The sequence below is a fragment of the Sapajus apella genome, unplaced genomic scaffold (assembly GCF_009761245.1).
Source record: "Sapajus apella isolate SASKATOON/1434 unplaced genomic scaffold, GSC_monkey_1.0 scaffold37, whole genome shotgun sequence".
NCBI classification, from domain to species: domain Eukaryota; kingdom Metazoa; phylum Chordata; class Mammalia; order Primates; family Cebidae; genus Sapajus; species Sapajus apella.
Window position 1 is genome coordinate 6,867,383 of NW_022436977.1, and position 12,793 is coordinate 6,880,175.

General features: G+C 35.7%; 1 protein-coding gene and 1 pseudogene across 2 annotated transcripts in view; both read left to right on the plus strand.

Moving 5' to 3' along the window:
* ADAM10 (ADAM metallopeptidase domain 10) overlaps positions 1–11,325 on the plus strand; it is a 156,693-nt gene extending 145,368 nt beyond the window's left edge. For both annotated transcript variants that reach the window (XM_032297320.1, XM_032297321.1), the window contains 2 exons: positions 7,015–7,141; positions 9,070–11,325. In XM_032297320.1, coding sequence (XP_032153211.1) covers positions 7,015–7,141; positions 9,070–9,164 — 222 coding nt within the window. In that variant the 3' untranslated portion in view covers positions 9,165–11,325. The remainder of the gene's footprint in view (positions 1–7,014; positions 7,142–9,069) is intronic.
* On the plus strand, positions 6,408–6,498 carry LOC116564603 (annotated as a pseudogene).
* Positions 11,326–12,793: the final 1,468 nt, after the last annotated feature.

Sequence of the window (12,793 nt, forward strand, 5' to 3'; positions counted from 1 at the left end):
TAAGGTGGTTGTGGATCTCTAGAGTCCTTCGTTGGCTTTGTGGAACAGACCACATGGATCGCATAGCATTTACAAAACTTTAATAACAAAGGTGTAATATTATCACAGGGTTTTTAGCATATAGTGAGGGGACAGTTTACATTTGCTAGAGGACGGAAGCAGATTTCTCAAATGTAATAATTTGTATGGAAAAGAGTGAAAATTGTGTATATTACCTTAACTTTGAAACTGGAATGTTTTCAGGTTTCTTTAAGTGGTGTTTTATCCTACTTGTCCAGGCTGAGCTTAAAGTAACCAAAAGTTTGGTAGCAAGTTGCTTTCTGCTTGGCAGATTGTTGCTGCTGCTGCTGCTGCTACTGGTGGTGGTGGGAGTTTGAACGACAGAAGGAATATGTAGTCAAAGTCTAGATTATAGTATGATATCTTCTGACAAAATGAAAGGAAACTTTCTGCCCCCATAGGGATGACATAATCAGTATCATGACAAGGAGCTGTGGGCTCCACATGGTCCTGTGACCCATGGGAAGTTCAGAGTGCATTTGCTGAGAGTGATGTCTTCTCTTTGTCCCTGAAGTTTTGCAAAACACCCTTGTCTCTGACATAGAAGACCCTGACACACAGTTTATACTCAGTAAATGTTCACTGAATGAGTGACAGCTCTCCATTCTTTCAGACTAACAGGTGGATAATTTAATCTTTTCTTTTGTGGGGAAACGCATATTTTACATTTACTAGCCTAGTTAGTATTCCTTCCCCTGATTTTATAGTATATTTAAAGGAGAAAGCATGCACCTTAGCATTTAATTCATTCTCTTTTAAAAATAAAAACTCTCAAAGGTGGCCATACTTATTAATATTCTCAGATACAGCATTGTTTTGTTTAGTTTTTCTTGCTATCTTACATCCATTGCCATGTTCCATTTCCTTACACACTAAATTCATAAAAGCTACTATCACTGCCACTAAAACATCTCAAACATTGGGCTTCTAAGATACACAGTTACCTGAAAAAATTTAGAAGAAAGCCAGGAACATTGTGCTAGAAGGAACTGGAAGTTCTCAAGGGCTTGAGTGCCATATTATATATGTGTTGATCTGCGCTGGGACTAGGTTCTTCTTACCTTTGTTTTATACACTTTTAACCACTATTAAATCTGGGTGTGCTGTCTCCAGTCTGCCTTTCTTACTGCCATAGTGCATACTTGCATGGCACTTTATTTAAATCTATAGGCCAGTTACAGTAGCTTACACTTTTAATCTTAGCACTTTGGGAGGTTGAGGAGGGAGAATCATTGGAGACCAGCAGTCGAAGACCAACCTGGACAACCTAGCAAGACCCTGTGTATACAAATAAATATATAAATGAAGTCGCAGGGTAGTGTGGCATGCGCCTGTAGTCCCAGCTACTCAGGAAGATTGCCAGAGCCCAGGAGGACAAGGCTGCAGTGAGCCATGATTGCACCACTGCATTCCAGCCTGGGTGACAGAACAAGACCCTATCTCTTAAAAGAACAACAAAAAAAAGAGTGTGTGGGTACTAAAAAGATTATCATTAAATGAATCAAAACCAGTTTTACTGTCCTATCTCTATTGTAATAGCCTTGTCACATTATTTGTATGTGTTAGGCAATCTAGAAATAATAAATGAGCTGTTAGTTATGAGTCAAGGTCAGTACTTAAATAATGACTTACCTGTAATAACTAGTTCAACAGGTATTTGTTTTGTTGGCTAGGTACTGAGGTAGTAGGATTTAAGTTCAGGGAGCTCACAGGTCAGTTTGGGATAAAGAAAACAGGCCAGAGAAACATATTTTCAGTCTGTATGGTGTTTTCACAGAAACTAGGAGAACGTATTAGGGGAAGCCTTTAAGGAGGTAGTGCCAGAGCAAAGGTGGTTTTTGTTTTTCTTTTTGTTCTTTTTTTTTTTTTTTTTTTTTTTTTTTGAGGCGGAGTTTCACTCTTGTTCCCCAGGCTGGAGTGCAATGGCGCGATCTCAGCTCACCGCAACCTCCGCCTCCTGGGTTCAGGCAATTATCCTGCCTCAGCCTCCTGAGTAGCTGGGATTACAGGCACGCACCACCATGCCCAGCTAATTTTTTGTATTTTTAGTAGAGACGGGGTTTCACCATGTTGACCAGGATGGTCTCGATCTCTTGACCTCGTGATCCACCCGCCTCGGCCTCCCAAAGTGCTGGGATTACAGGCTTGAGCCACCGCGCCCGGCCTTCTTTTTGTTCTTGAGACGGAGTTTTGCTCAGCCACTTAGGCTGGAGTGCAGTGGCACGATCTTGGCTCACTGCAACTATTGTCCCCCAGGTTCAAGCGATTCTCCCATCTCAATGCCTACTGAGTAGCTGCGATTACAGGCACCCACCATCATGCTCAGCTATTTTTTATATTTAAGTAGAGGCAGGGTTTCACCATGTCGGCCAGGCTGGTCTTGAGCTCCTGACCTCAGGTGATCTGCCTTCCTTAGCTTCCCACAGTGCTAGGTTTACAGACGTGCGCCACTGTACCTGGCTGAGCTAAGTTCTTAAGAACTAGTAGAAGTAGAGAGTACAGAAATATTTTATGGGGACAGAGTATGTGAAAAAGTCACAGAACTGTGAATTTTCCAAAACAAACTTTTTTTCTAGTTCTTTTCTTTTCAAAACTTTGATTATTCTTTTTTTAATTGACGGAGTAATACATTAGGAAGTAGGCTTTTTTTTTTTTTTTTTTAACCCTGGACCCCTAGTCTTTCCAGGATGGATTTCTTGTGTATTCTTCAGAAACTCTATATCATTCTTAAAGATACATAATTTTTTTTAAAAAAATGGAATCATAAACACTTTGCTGTACTTTATCATGTACTCAAGTTTTTGCTTTTGCTTTTTTTCCCTGTATCCTACGTAATGGTCTATCTTGGAAATCTTTGGTGGGAAGCATTTGAAGAGGGGTTTGACATAAAGGAGTGACATGGTCAGTTCCATATTTTAGGTAGCCATAACACCGATGGCCGTGTTTTCATAAAAATTAAAGATGAAGGAAGGAAATATGTTCAAGATGATAATGAATGTTAGGAATAGAAGTGTATCTCCTATAACATAACTTGCCCATCAACCTGAGAAAGCTAGGAGGAAAGCTCTCAACCCTTTGCACTCATGGATTGGCTCACATTAGAGGTGTTACTGCTTCCCCAACGGGTGTTTTGAAAATGTACAGTGACTATCAGAGGAACTGACAGGACTCAGCTGGCATTTGATGGATGGGGCCCAGGGATGCTAAACTTTTGCATTACTCAAATGGTCCTGTACTGCTTTCACAGACTGAGGGTAGCCTTCTACACTGTCTTGCAGTAAATAGCAGGTCAATTATTTGAGGATGAATAAAAACAAAAACTAATAGGAGTCTATGGAAAACATATGTAATACGTGAATGGGAACATCATTCTAAAGACTAACAAGGAAAGCATAAGTCTGCACATGACTTTTATAGACCACAAAATAAAAATTTAAAGTATCTGGCCGTCTCAAGAAGTGGCTTTTAAAAAGTAGATTGTAAAGTTTTAATTTCTAAGCCAGATTCAGTCCCATCAGCATGTTTTGTATATTCTACACATTGTTTTAAGAAATTTCTTACAAGTTTGCCAGCATCTAAAAACAGATTTTAAATAAAAATTCAGATATATTACTTCTCTTGAAAAATCAGATCTTTAAGCAGTAAGGTCGAATTGTGTTACATCTTACCTGCCATGAAAGCATTTGAGTTTGCAGTCTCTGCCATAACAAGCAATGTGAGGGACAACTGTGATACACTTTTTACAGATTGAAGAATAAAAATGAAAAGGAAGGTGTTTGTGGGACTCTTCTGCACAGAGATCTAATCTGAGAAATAAGCCTGAGAAATGACACTTAAGTATAAATCATTCTAAATTTGCTTTGAAAATTGAATACATGTGTTTGTATGTGTACATACATATGTATGTATGTATAGATCTCTTTCCCTTTTTTGTTTCCTCTCATTTTTTGAAACAGTTAATTCCTAAAGCCATTAGGTGAGTCCAAGGAAGGTAGGCATCCACACCAAATTTGGGGAGCTGTAGTGGCACAGAGCAGAGTATTGGAACCTGACCAGGTTTGGAAGGTGTGGGATGGAGAAGACTACCAGTGTGGGGTTTCAGAGCCCGAGCAGGGTGAGAAGTACACCTCTGTGGGGGAGTCAAGAGTGCATGGGATGTCAAGAGTGCAAGTAGAATGAGGAAGGTGTCTATGTAGGAGGGATAGGACTAAAAGAAACCAGATCTCTTTGGAGAAATGGCTGATTCCGAGGCTGGGGTTGGGAAAGAATGAGATAAATCAGGAACTTCTTGTTGGTCCAGAAAGTAAGAAAGTGCTTAAAGAATAATGAGGACATGTCCAAAAAACAAAATAATGTCAGTAATTGATTATATATATAAAATAGGAAACCATGAGGGAATAAATAAATGAATACATTGAAAGTTTGATGAAGAACAGGATATTTACATACTTCCATAGTACATCCCTACAAAATATTGTCTACAAAAGAGAAACAAGAATCATGGTAAAGTTTGGCAGATAACACCTTAATCCAGTGATCAAGTTAACATTAGCAGTAATGAAATCAAAATCATGTGTCACCTGATAGGATGCAGTGAGAACCCAGCATCTGTGTTATTTTTACCAAAGATGTATGACCTGAATTTGATCACAAAGAAACACCAGAGAAACCCAAATTGAAGAACATTCCCATACAAAATAATTGCCCTGTAATCTTTAAAAGTATCAAGATCATAAAAGCCAAAGAAAGACTGGAAATTTTCCAAATCAGAGGAGACTGAAGAAACATGGTGGCTAAATATAATACAGGATTCTGCACTGGATTATATTGGTACAAATGGCAAAACCTGAATGGGGTCTGAGGATTAAATGTTAGTAATACACCAGCACTGATTTCCTGATTTTGATGATTGTCTTGTTACCTAGGAAACCACCCTTATGTTGTAGAAATTATAAGCTAAAATGTTCAGGAGTATCAGCATGATGCTAGCACCTTACTCTAAGGTGCTTCCAGATTTTCTAAAAGTTTTTTTTTTCTTTGGTGGGTGGGGGGAATAGAGTCTCACCATGTCGCCCAGGCCAGAGTGCAGTGGTGCCATCTTGTTTCACTGCAACTTCTGCTTCCCAGATTCAAGCGATTCTCCTCCATCAGCCTCCCGAGTAGCTGGGATTACACAGGCACCTGCCATCATGTCTGGCTACTTTTTGTATTTTTTGTAGGGACGGGGTTTCACTGTGTTGGCCAGGCTGGTCTCAAACTCCTGAACTCAGGTGATCCACCCGCCTTGGCCTCCCAGAGTGCTGGGAACCACTGTGCCCCGCCACAGATTCTTAAAAGGTTTTTGAATTGTACTGGCGACTTTCTTTAAGTTTGAGACTATTTCAAAATAAAACAAATTTTTGGAAAGCAGGAAAGTCTTTATGTGCACACAGAGAAAGTGGCTTGGGAAATTTTGCCACAACATGCCTTTTAATTTTAGCATTATTTTCATTGGTGCTAAAATTAGTATTACCTTAATTATATAAACACTGCTAGAAAAAGTAAACAGTGTAGAATGTGCCTTTTAATTTTAGCATTACTTTCATTAATGCTAAAATTAGCATTAGTATTACTTTAATTACATAAATACTGCTGGAAAAAGTAAACAATGTAGAAGTGGTACCCAGTTTGTTGTAAGTCTCTTAAGTCATAAAAATCTTCTTAAATGGTAGTTTTGCTGGAAACATTTAGTATTAACTATATATGTATTACAACAGTCTGTGTTAAATAAATGTGAAGGTTCAGTTTTAAAATTTTAAATATTTTGTATGATGTTTATTAGGACATGTGGTCTTAAAGTTTGAACATTTGGAATTGTCAAATAGAATTTAAGACTAGACAGTAATTTTTCTATAAATTTATTAGTAATTTTTGAAGGTTTTTTTTACTTGACTAATTGATTTGTTTAATATAGGTCAAGTTAAAAGTGAAGTTTTGGTTTCTTCTAAGACTGGATAAACTTTGCCTGCTGCTAAAATATATATCTTCTTCCACTTTTCATATTTAAAAAGATGGTTAACCTATACACTAAGGAATGAAAATAAAGATATAATATATAATGTAATGAAAACTATATGTGTGTAAAAATTAATCTCATAACAGTAGTCTGAGTTTCAGTTCAAAATGAAAGAGGAAAAGGGGGTCTCAAAAGATAGAATTTCAGTCTTAACTTTGGTAATTAGAAAGCAATATAGATTAAAGAATAATTTTTAAATCTATTCATTAGTAGAATTTAAAGCAAGTTACATGCTTTCTAAGCCATGGGAAGTATAAAAGCAAACAAAACTTCTGTACAAGTATAAGAGGAGATCCTTTTGTAGTTCATAAGTGTGATGATTGGGTTTTCACAGTCATATGTGACATGTGCCTCCCTCAAACCTTGTTCCCCCCCATTTGAGGGGGTAAAAAGCATAAGGGGGGGATAAAGGAAATATTTAAACAAGAAAATATTTAATAACATGGGGAAATACAATGTAACTATATGCAAGATGACCCCAGTTTAATATTTGTGTTCATGTGTATGACAGATGTTGTTACATACAGAAAAGAGACTGAAAAGAAAATCAGATTGAGTAGCTTCCTGTAGGAGTTGAAATTCTGGGTGATTTTCATTTTCTCCTTTAAACTTTTATTTATTTATTTATTTGATTTATTTTAACTAGAATAACCACTTCATAAACTTTTTAAAATTTAAACATATTAATAATATATATGTGCGGATATCTAATATATGTATACAACTCCTAACCAACAAATGCTCTTTAAAAATTATAATATTCTATTCTATGTTTATATACTATTATTCTCTTCTATGTTTTATATACTGTTTTTCTATTCTATGTTTTATATACTGTTAAAAATATTCTAAAATATTTTGTAGATTTTTTTCAGTGGAAAAAATCTGTTTATTTCTAGGCTCATTGGTGGGCAGTATTACTTATGGGAATTGCTCTGATCATGCTAATGGCTGGATTTATTAAGATATGCAGTGTTCATACTCCAAGTAGTAATCCAAAGTTGCCTCCTCCTAAACCACTTCCAGGTAAGTGTATTTGAGCAAGATACGTAGTTACGTAACTCAGAATTCTTTGTTTAGCAGGTAGAATTGAATTATAAATGAGTCTTAAGTAATTAATGTTTTAGTACTTTCTCCCTAAGAATGGGATTATTGGATGAATAATTTAGTTGATATTTGTGTGCTTTTTGTCAATCCAGTGTGGTCAGTGATTGCTAAATTAATTCTAATTTGTCCAAGTGTCTGAAAATATTTAAAACTGGAAATTTTAATTTTTGCTGTTTTCTTTTTTTTTTTTCTTCTTATTCTAATATATTCCCTTGCTGTGATTATGGTAGTTAAACTACTTTAAAATTATTGATCTTGCTATTCTAATAGTTGTGCTTCTCATATTGTTGTCCTTCCTTCCCCTTTCCTTCCCTTCCACGTTTCCTTCCTCCCTCCCTTCCCTTTTTTCTTTTTCTTTCTTTTTTTTTTTTTCTCTTTCTCTCACTATGTTACCCAGGCTGGATTCAATCCTGAGCTCAAGAGGTCCTCCCCACCTGAGCCTGCCAAGTAGCTGGGACCACAGGCGTGTGCACTGCACCCGCCTCTCTTATTATTTTTAGTGTTTGTGCTCTTGAAATATTTTCTGGTACATAAACTCATTTTCCACCAGAGTGATGCTTATGGGGAAATACAGATCCCAGTCTGTGGGAGAGTCTTAGGGTAGAGGATTCATTCATCAAATAAGCACAGTCAAGTATTCTTCATCCCTGAAAACAATTCTTTAGTTCTTGTCTCCACCCTTTACCTCTCAGGGAGACATAACATGAGGAAGGACCCTCTTTAGATTAGCTGTGGGCATTGGGAGGAGAATAGGATAGGAAATAAACCCTTCGTATTATTTAGTTCCCTCTATTTATACCTCCCCCTCTCCAAGGTATTTGTGGCTATTCTCCACAGGTGTGGGGACAGACATTGTCTCAGGGCAGTGGCAGGGGAGAGCCAGAGGTAAATGACAGCAGTTCCCTCTCCTACAGCTCTCAGACTTCTCATGAAGTGTCTTGCCTCAGGCAAATCCACTACCCTATACAAAGTAGTTCAAAACTAGGTTTCTTAAACTTTTTCCTCAGTTCACCTGCATTTACCTGTCTGGGGCAATACAGCCAGTAGTCATGCTAGGACAGTATCTTAGTGAGAATTGCAGGAAATTTGATTTTTATATCATTGCTTTTCTTAAATTCACAATGTTAGCATTCTGGAACTTACGTTAGTATTTAAGGGATTTCTAAGGGCCACATGACACTTTTTAGATAATATTATTATGTTCTCATTCAGTAAAGCATTTTATATATATATTGATTTCATTTTGAGTAAATAGCACCTTTAAAAACTAAGAAAACTAGCTGTCATTTATTGAACCCTCAGAAAAAGTGTTAAACATTTTTATATGAATTATATAATCTTTACAACAGACTATATAAATTAATTATCATCCCTGTTTTACAGTCTAGGTGTCTGAATCTCAGGTTAAGGCATTTGCTCAAAGACACTTAGTAATTCCTCATGGATTCTGTCCACAGAATCTGTGATATTAATCTAAATTAATCTAATATTTGTGGCTGCTGAGCACTGAAGTGTTGCTAGTTTCCATTGAAATGTGCTGTTTTAATTAAAATATATACCAGACTTTGAAGACTTAGTATAAAAATATTTTGTTAGTAATTTTTTATATTGATTACATATTGAAATGATACTTGGGCTATGTTAATTTAAATAAAATTTAAAATATTATTTTCACTTTTTTAAACCTTTTTTGTTATGCCTATCTGAAGATTTTAAATTATATTGGTGGCCCATGTTATTGAACAGCATTGAACTAAAACCTTTCTTATTGAAGCAGCAGCTTTGTTTTTAAAGATTACAAAGCTCATGATCAGTAAATCTGTTTTGCTTTTGTTTGCGGCTCACAGGCACTTTAAAGAGGAGGAGACCTCCACAGCCCATTCAGCAACCCCAGCGGCAGAGGCCCCGAGAGAGTTATCAAATGGGACACATGAGACGTTAACTGCAGCTTTTGCCTTGGTTCTTCCTAGTGCCTACAATGGGAAAACTTCACTCCAAAGAGAAACCTATTAAGTCATCATCTCCAAACTAAACCCTCACAAGTAAACATGAAGAAAAAATGGCAAGAGATCATGTCCTCAGACCAGGTGGAATTACTTAAATTTTTAAGCCTGAAAATTGCAATTTGGGGTTGGGAGGTGGAAAAGGAACCCAGTTTTCTTATGAACAAATATTTTTAACCTAATGGCACAAAGTCTTAGAATATTATTATGTGCCCCGTGTTCCCTGTTCTTCGTTGCTGCATTTTCTTCACTTGCAGGCAAACTTGGCTCTCGATAAACTTTTACCACAAATTGAAATATATATATTTTTTTCAACTGCCAATCAAGGCTAGGAGGCTCGACCACCTCAACATTGGAGACATCACTTGCCAATGTACATACCTTGTTATATGCAGACATGTATTTCTTACGTACACTGTACTTCTGTGTGCAATTGTAAACAGAAATTGCAATATGGATGTTTCTTTGTATTATAAAATTTTTCCGCTCTTAATGAAAAATTACTGTTTAATTGACATACTCAGGATAACAGAGAATGGTGGTATTCAATGGTCCAGGATTCTGTAATGCTTTACACAGGCAGTTTTGAAATGAAAATCAATTTACCTTTTTCTTATAATGGAGTTGGTTTTGATACTTATTTTTTCTTTATCACATGGCTGCTATGGGCACAGGTGACTATGCTGAAGAACACAGTTAAGTGTCGTGCAAACTGGATATAGCAGCATACTACGTCAGAGTTCATTATGTAAATGTCTGGTTTCTGCTTACATATTTTAAACTTTCTAATTAAATTCCATTTTTGACTTGGTAGGTGAAATTTTATTCATGCTTTGATAGAAATTATGTCAATGAAATGATTCTTTTTATTTGTAGCCTACTTATTTGTATTTTCCATATTTCTGAAGTATGCTAATTATATTTTCTGTCTGATACAGAAAAGTTGTGTCTTTATCAAAATATTTGAACAGTTTTTTCAGCATATCATCACTGATCATTGGTAAACCACTAAAGATGAGTATTTTGCTCAAGTAGTAGTTCAGATTGTAGATAGGCCTTCTGACATTTTTTTCCCTAAAATTTTTAACAGCATTGAAGGTGAAACAGCACAATGTCCCATTCCAAATTTATTTTTGAAACAGGTGTAAATAATTGGCATTGTAAAGAAAGAGAAAGCAAAAAGATTTATTGTATTAACAGGCTTGTTGCTATGCAGGAAATGGAAGGGGCATTACAAAAATTTAAGCTTGTGACATTTATTGTTTCTGTTTTCCAACTATGTCACTTCAATTAGAAGTAAAGCTATGATTTTCCTGACTTCACATAGGAGACAAATTTAGAGAAAGTTGAAAAGATTTCTGTTTTGGCTTTTTTTTTTTTTTTTTTTTTTTTTTTCATTTTTTCTTAAGAGTATAAGGTTTACACAATCATTCTCATAATGTGACGCAAGCCAGCAAGGCCAAAAATGCTAGAGAAAATAACGGGATCTCTTCCTTGTAGACTTGTACAGTATGTGGTGACTTTTTCAAAATACAGCTTTTGTACATGATTTAGAGACAAATTTTGTACATGAAATCCCAGATAGACTATAAATAATTCTAAACAAACAGGTAGGTAGATATGTATGTAATTGCTTTTAAATCATTTAAATGCCTTTGTTTTTGGACTGTGCAAAGGTTGGAAGTGGGTTTGCATTTCTAAAATGGTGACTTTTATTCTGCAAGAGTTCTTAGTAACTTCTTGAGTGTGGTAGACTTTGGAACATGTAAATTTTTTGCTTGTAATGTTATCCTGTGGTAGGGTTTTGGCAGGTACACACACTGCCCTATTTTATTTTGAATCTAAGTTAAATGTTTTCTGAAAAGAGATAGATGCACTGAACTCTCTCCACTGCGAATCAAGATGTGGTAAAATAAAAGGATCAAGACAAATGAGATCTAATACTACTGTCAGTTTTAATGTCCACTGTGTTTTATACAGTATCTTTTTTTGTTCACTTTGGAAATTTTTACTAAAAATTGCAAAAAATAAAGTATTGTGCAAAGATGTAAGGTTTTTTGAAACTTGAAATGCATTAATAAATAGACTTGATTAAATCAACTTGAGGGTTCTCTACTCTTTGAACTCTGAGAACTATCACAAGAGGCTTCCCACCAGGCAGCGATTTCTTACTAAATGAAAGAGATTATTAAGCAGAAAGAAAGTTGTCTCTTCCTACAGAAGTATAGATTATCTTTATTCCTATTAATACTTTGGAGTCCATGTAGAAAATTTCCAGTTAGATACTCTGTGTACACACAATAAACCTTTTTAAAACACCCATCTAATGCATTACATTGTTTCTAATCAATATTCAGTGCTTGTTTTGGTGGAAGACCTGAGTCATTTTGAAAACTTATGGTCTTGTTTATATGTGTTTTTCAAAGTTTTGAATGCTAAGTACCTCATTTATTTTAAAAAGCTTAGTTTAATGATAAGTCTGTTTAAAATTTTGAGCCAACATTTTCCTGTTCATAGCAAATATAGAGAGAATTGACATTTCAGTGTTATCTAGAAAAGGAATTGTAAACCCAGAATAGTTCCCTGCATGGGGTAATCTGCTTCAAATTCTTTTTTTAGTCAAGGTCAGCTATAAGTAATGCTTATTAAATGAGTAAATATATAATACTTGGAGAGTTACTTTGTTGATTTAGGACCATCAAATGTATATTATATTTAGTTATTTATGAAACTGTCAATATTAATTTGGGTAATTATAGTTATTTTTACTTGTAATTGACTGCTTAAATTCTGTTGACAGTCCCTTCCTCCTTCCTTCCCTCCTTGCCTCTCTTCCTCCCCAGTTTTATAAATTCAGGCACCAATTCACAAACAAAATCAGAAATAAAATAAATGTATTAACTGCTTCTGAATTTAGCATTCCCTATAGTGTCAGGCAATGTCATGCAGTTTGGGGAAGCATTTATTTAAGGAAATGACAACTTTCTCTGATCGGTCTCTTTTTGTGAAATGTTTTCAGCACTGTGCTTTGGGTGCTTCGTTTTTGTCACAGTCACCTACTAGTGAAAACTGATTTGTCCAAGCTGAGCAAACTACTTGACCCTAAGTCCTTGTCTTTGTCCCTGTAGTAAGACCTCATTATTACTATTTCTACAAAGTAATAGTAAAAGGATTGGTGTCCTTGGCATCTATGAAATTTTGGGGGCTTGTGCATGAGAAGGCCTTTCTTATTGAAGGTATCAGTGTCAAGCATTATAAACCTGGATAGTTCACTTTCAGGAGTGCAAGAAGAAATATTCATTATCCATATTTAAAGGGTCAAGGTCTCCCAAAACTAGGTGCGAGCCGGATGTACTTATAAAGCAGCTGCCAGGGCTGGTTCATCTTTAGAGAAGTCATTAAAGTTGTAAAAAATTTTACTTCCCCCAAAACCACGTTCAACTTCTTAGAAACTAGAGACGTGATTGGTTTGTCCCACAGAAGACAACTTCAGTTTCAGCATCTCTCATGTTACGTTCCTGATTAAAAATAATTTCCATTTGATACACTTTTCCCTTTATTACCAGTT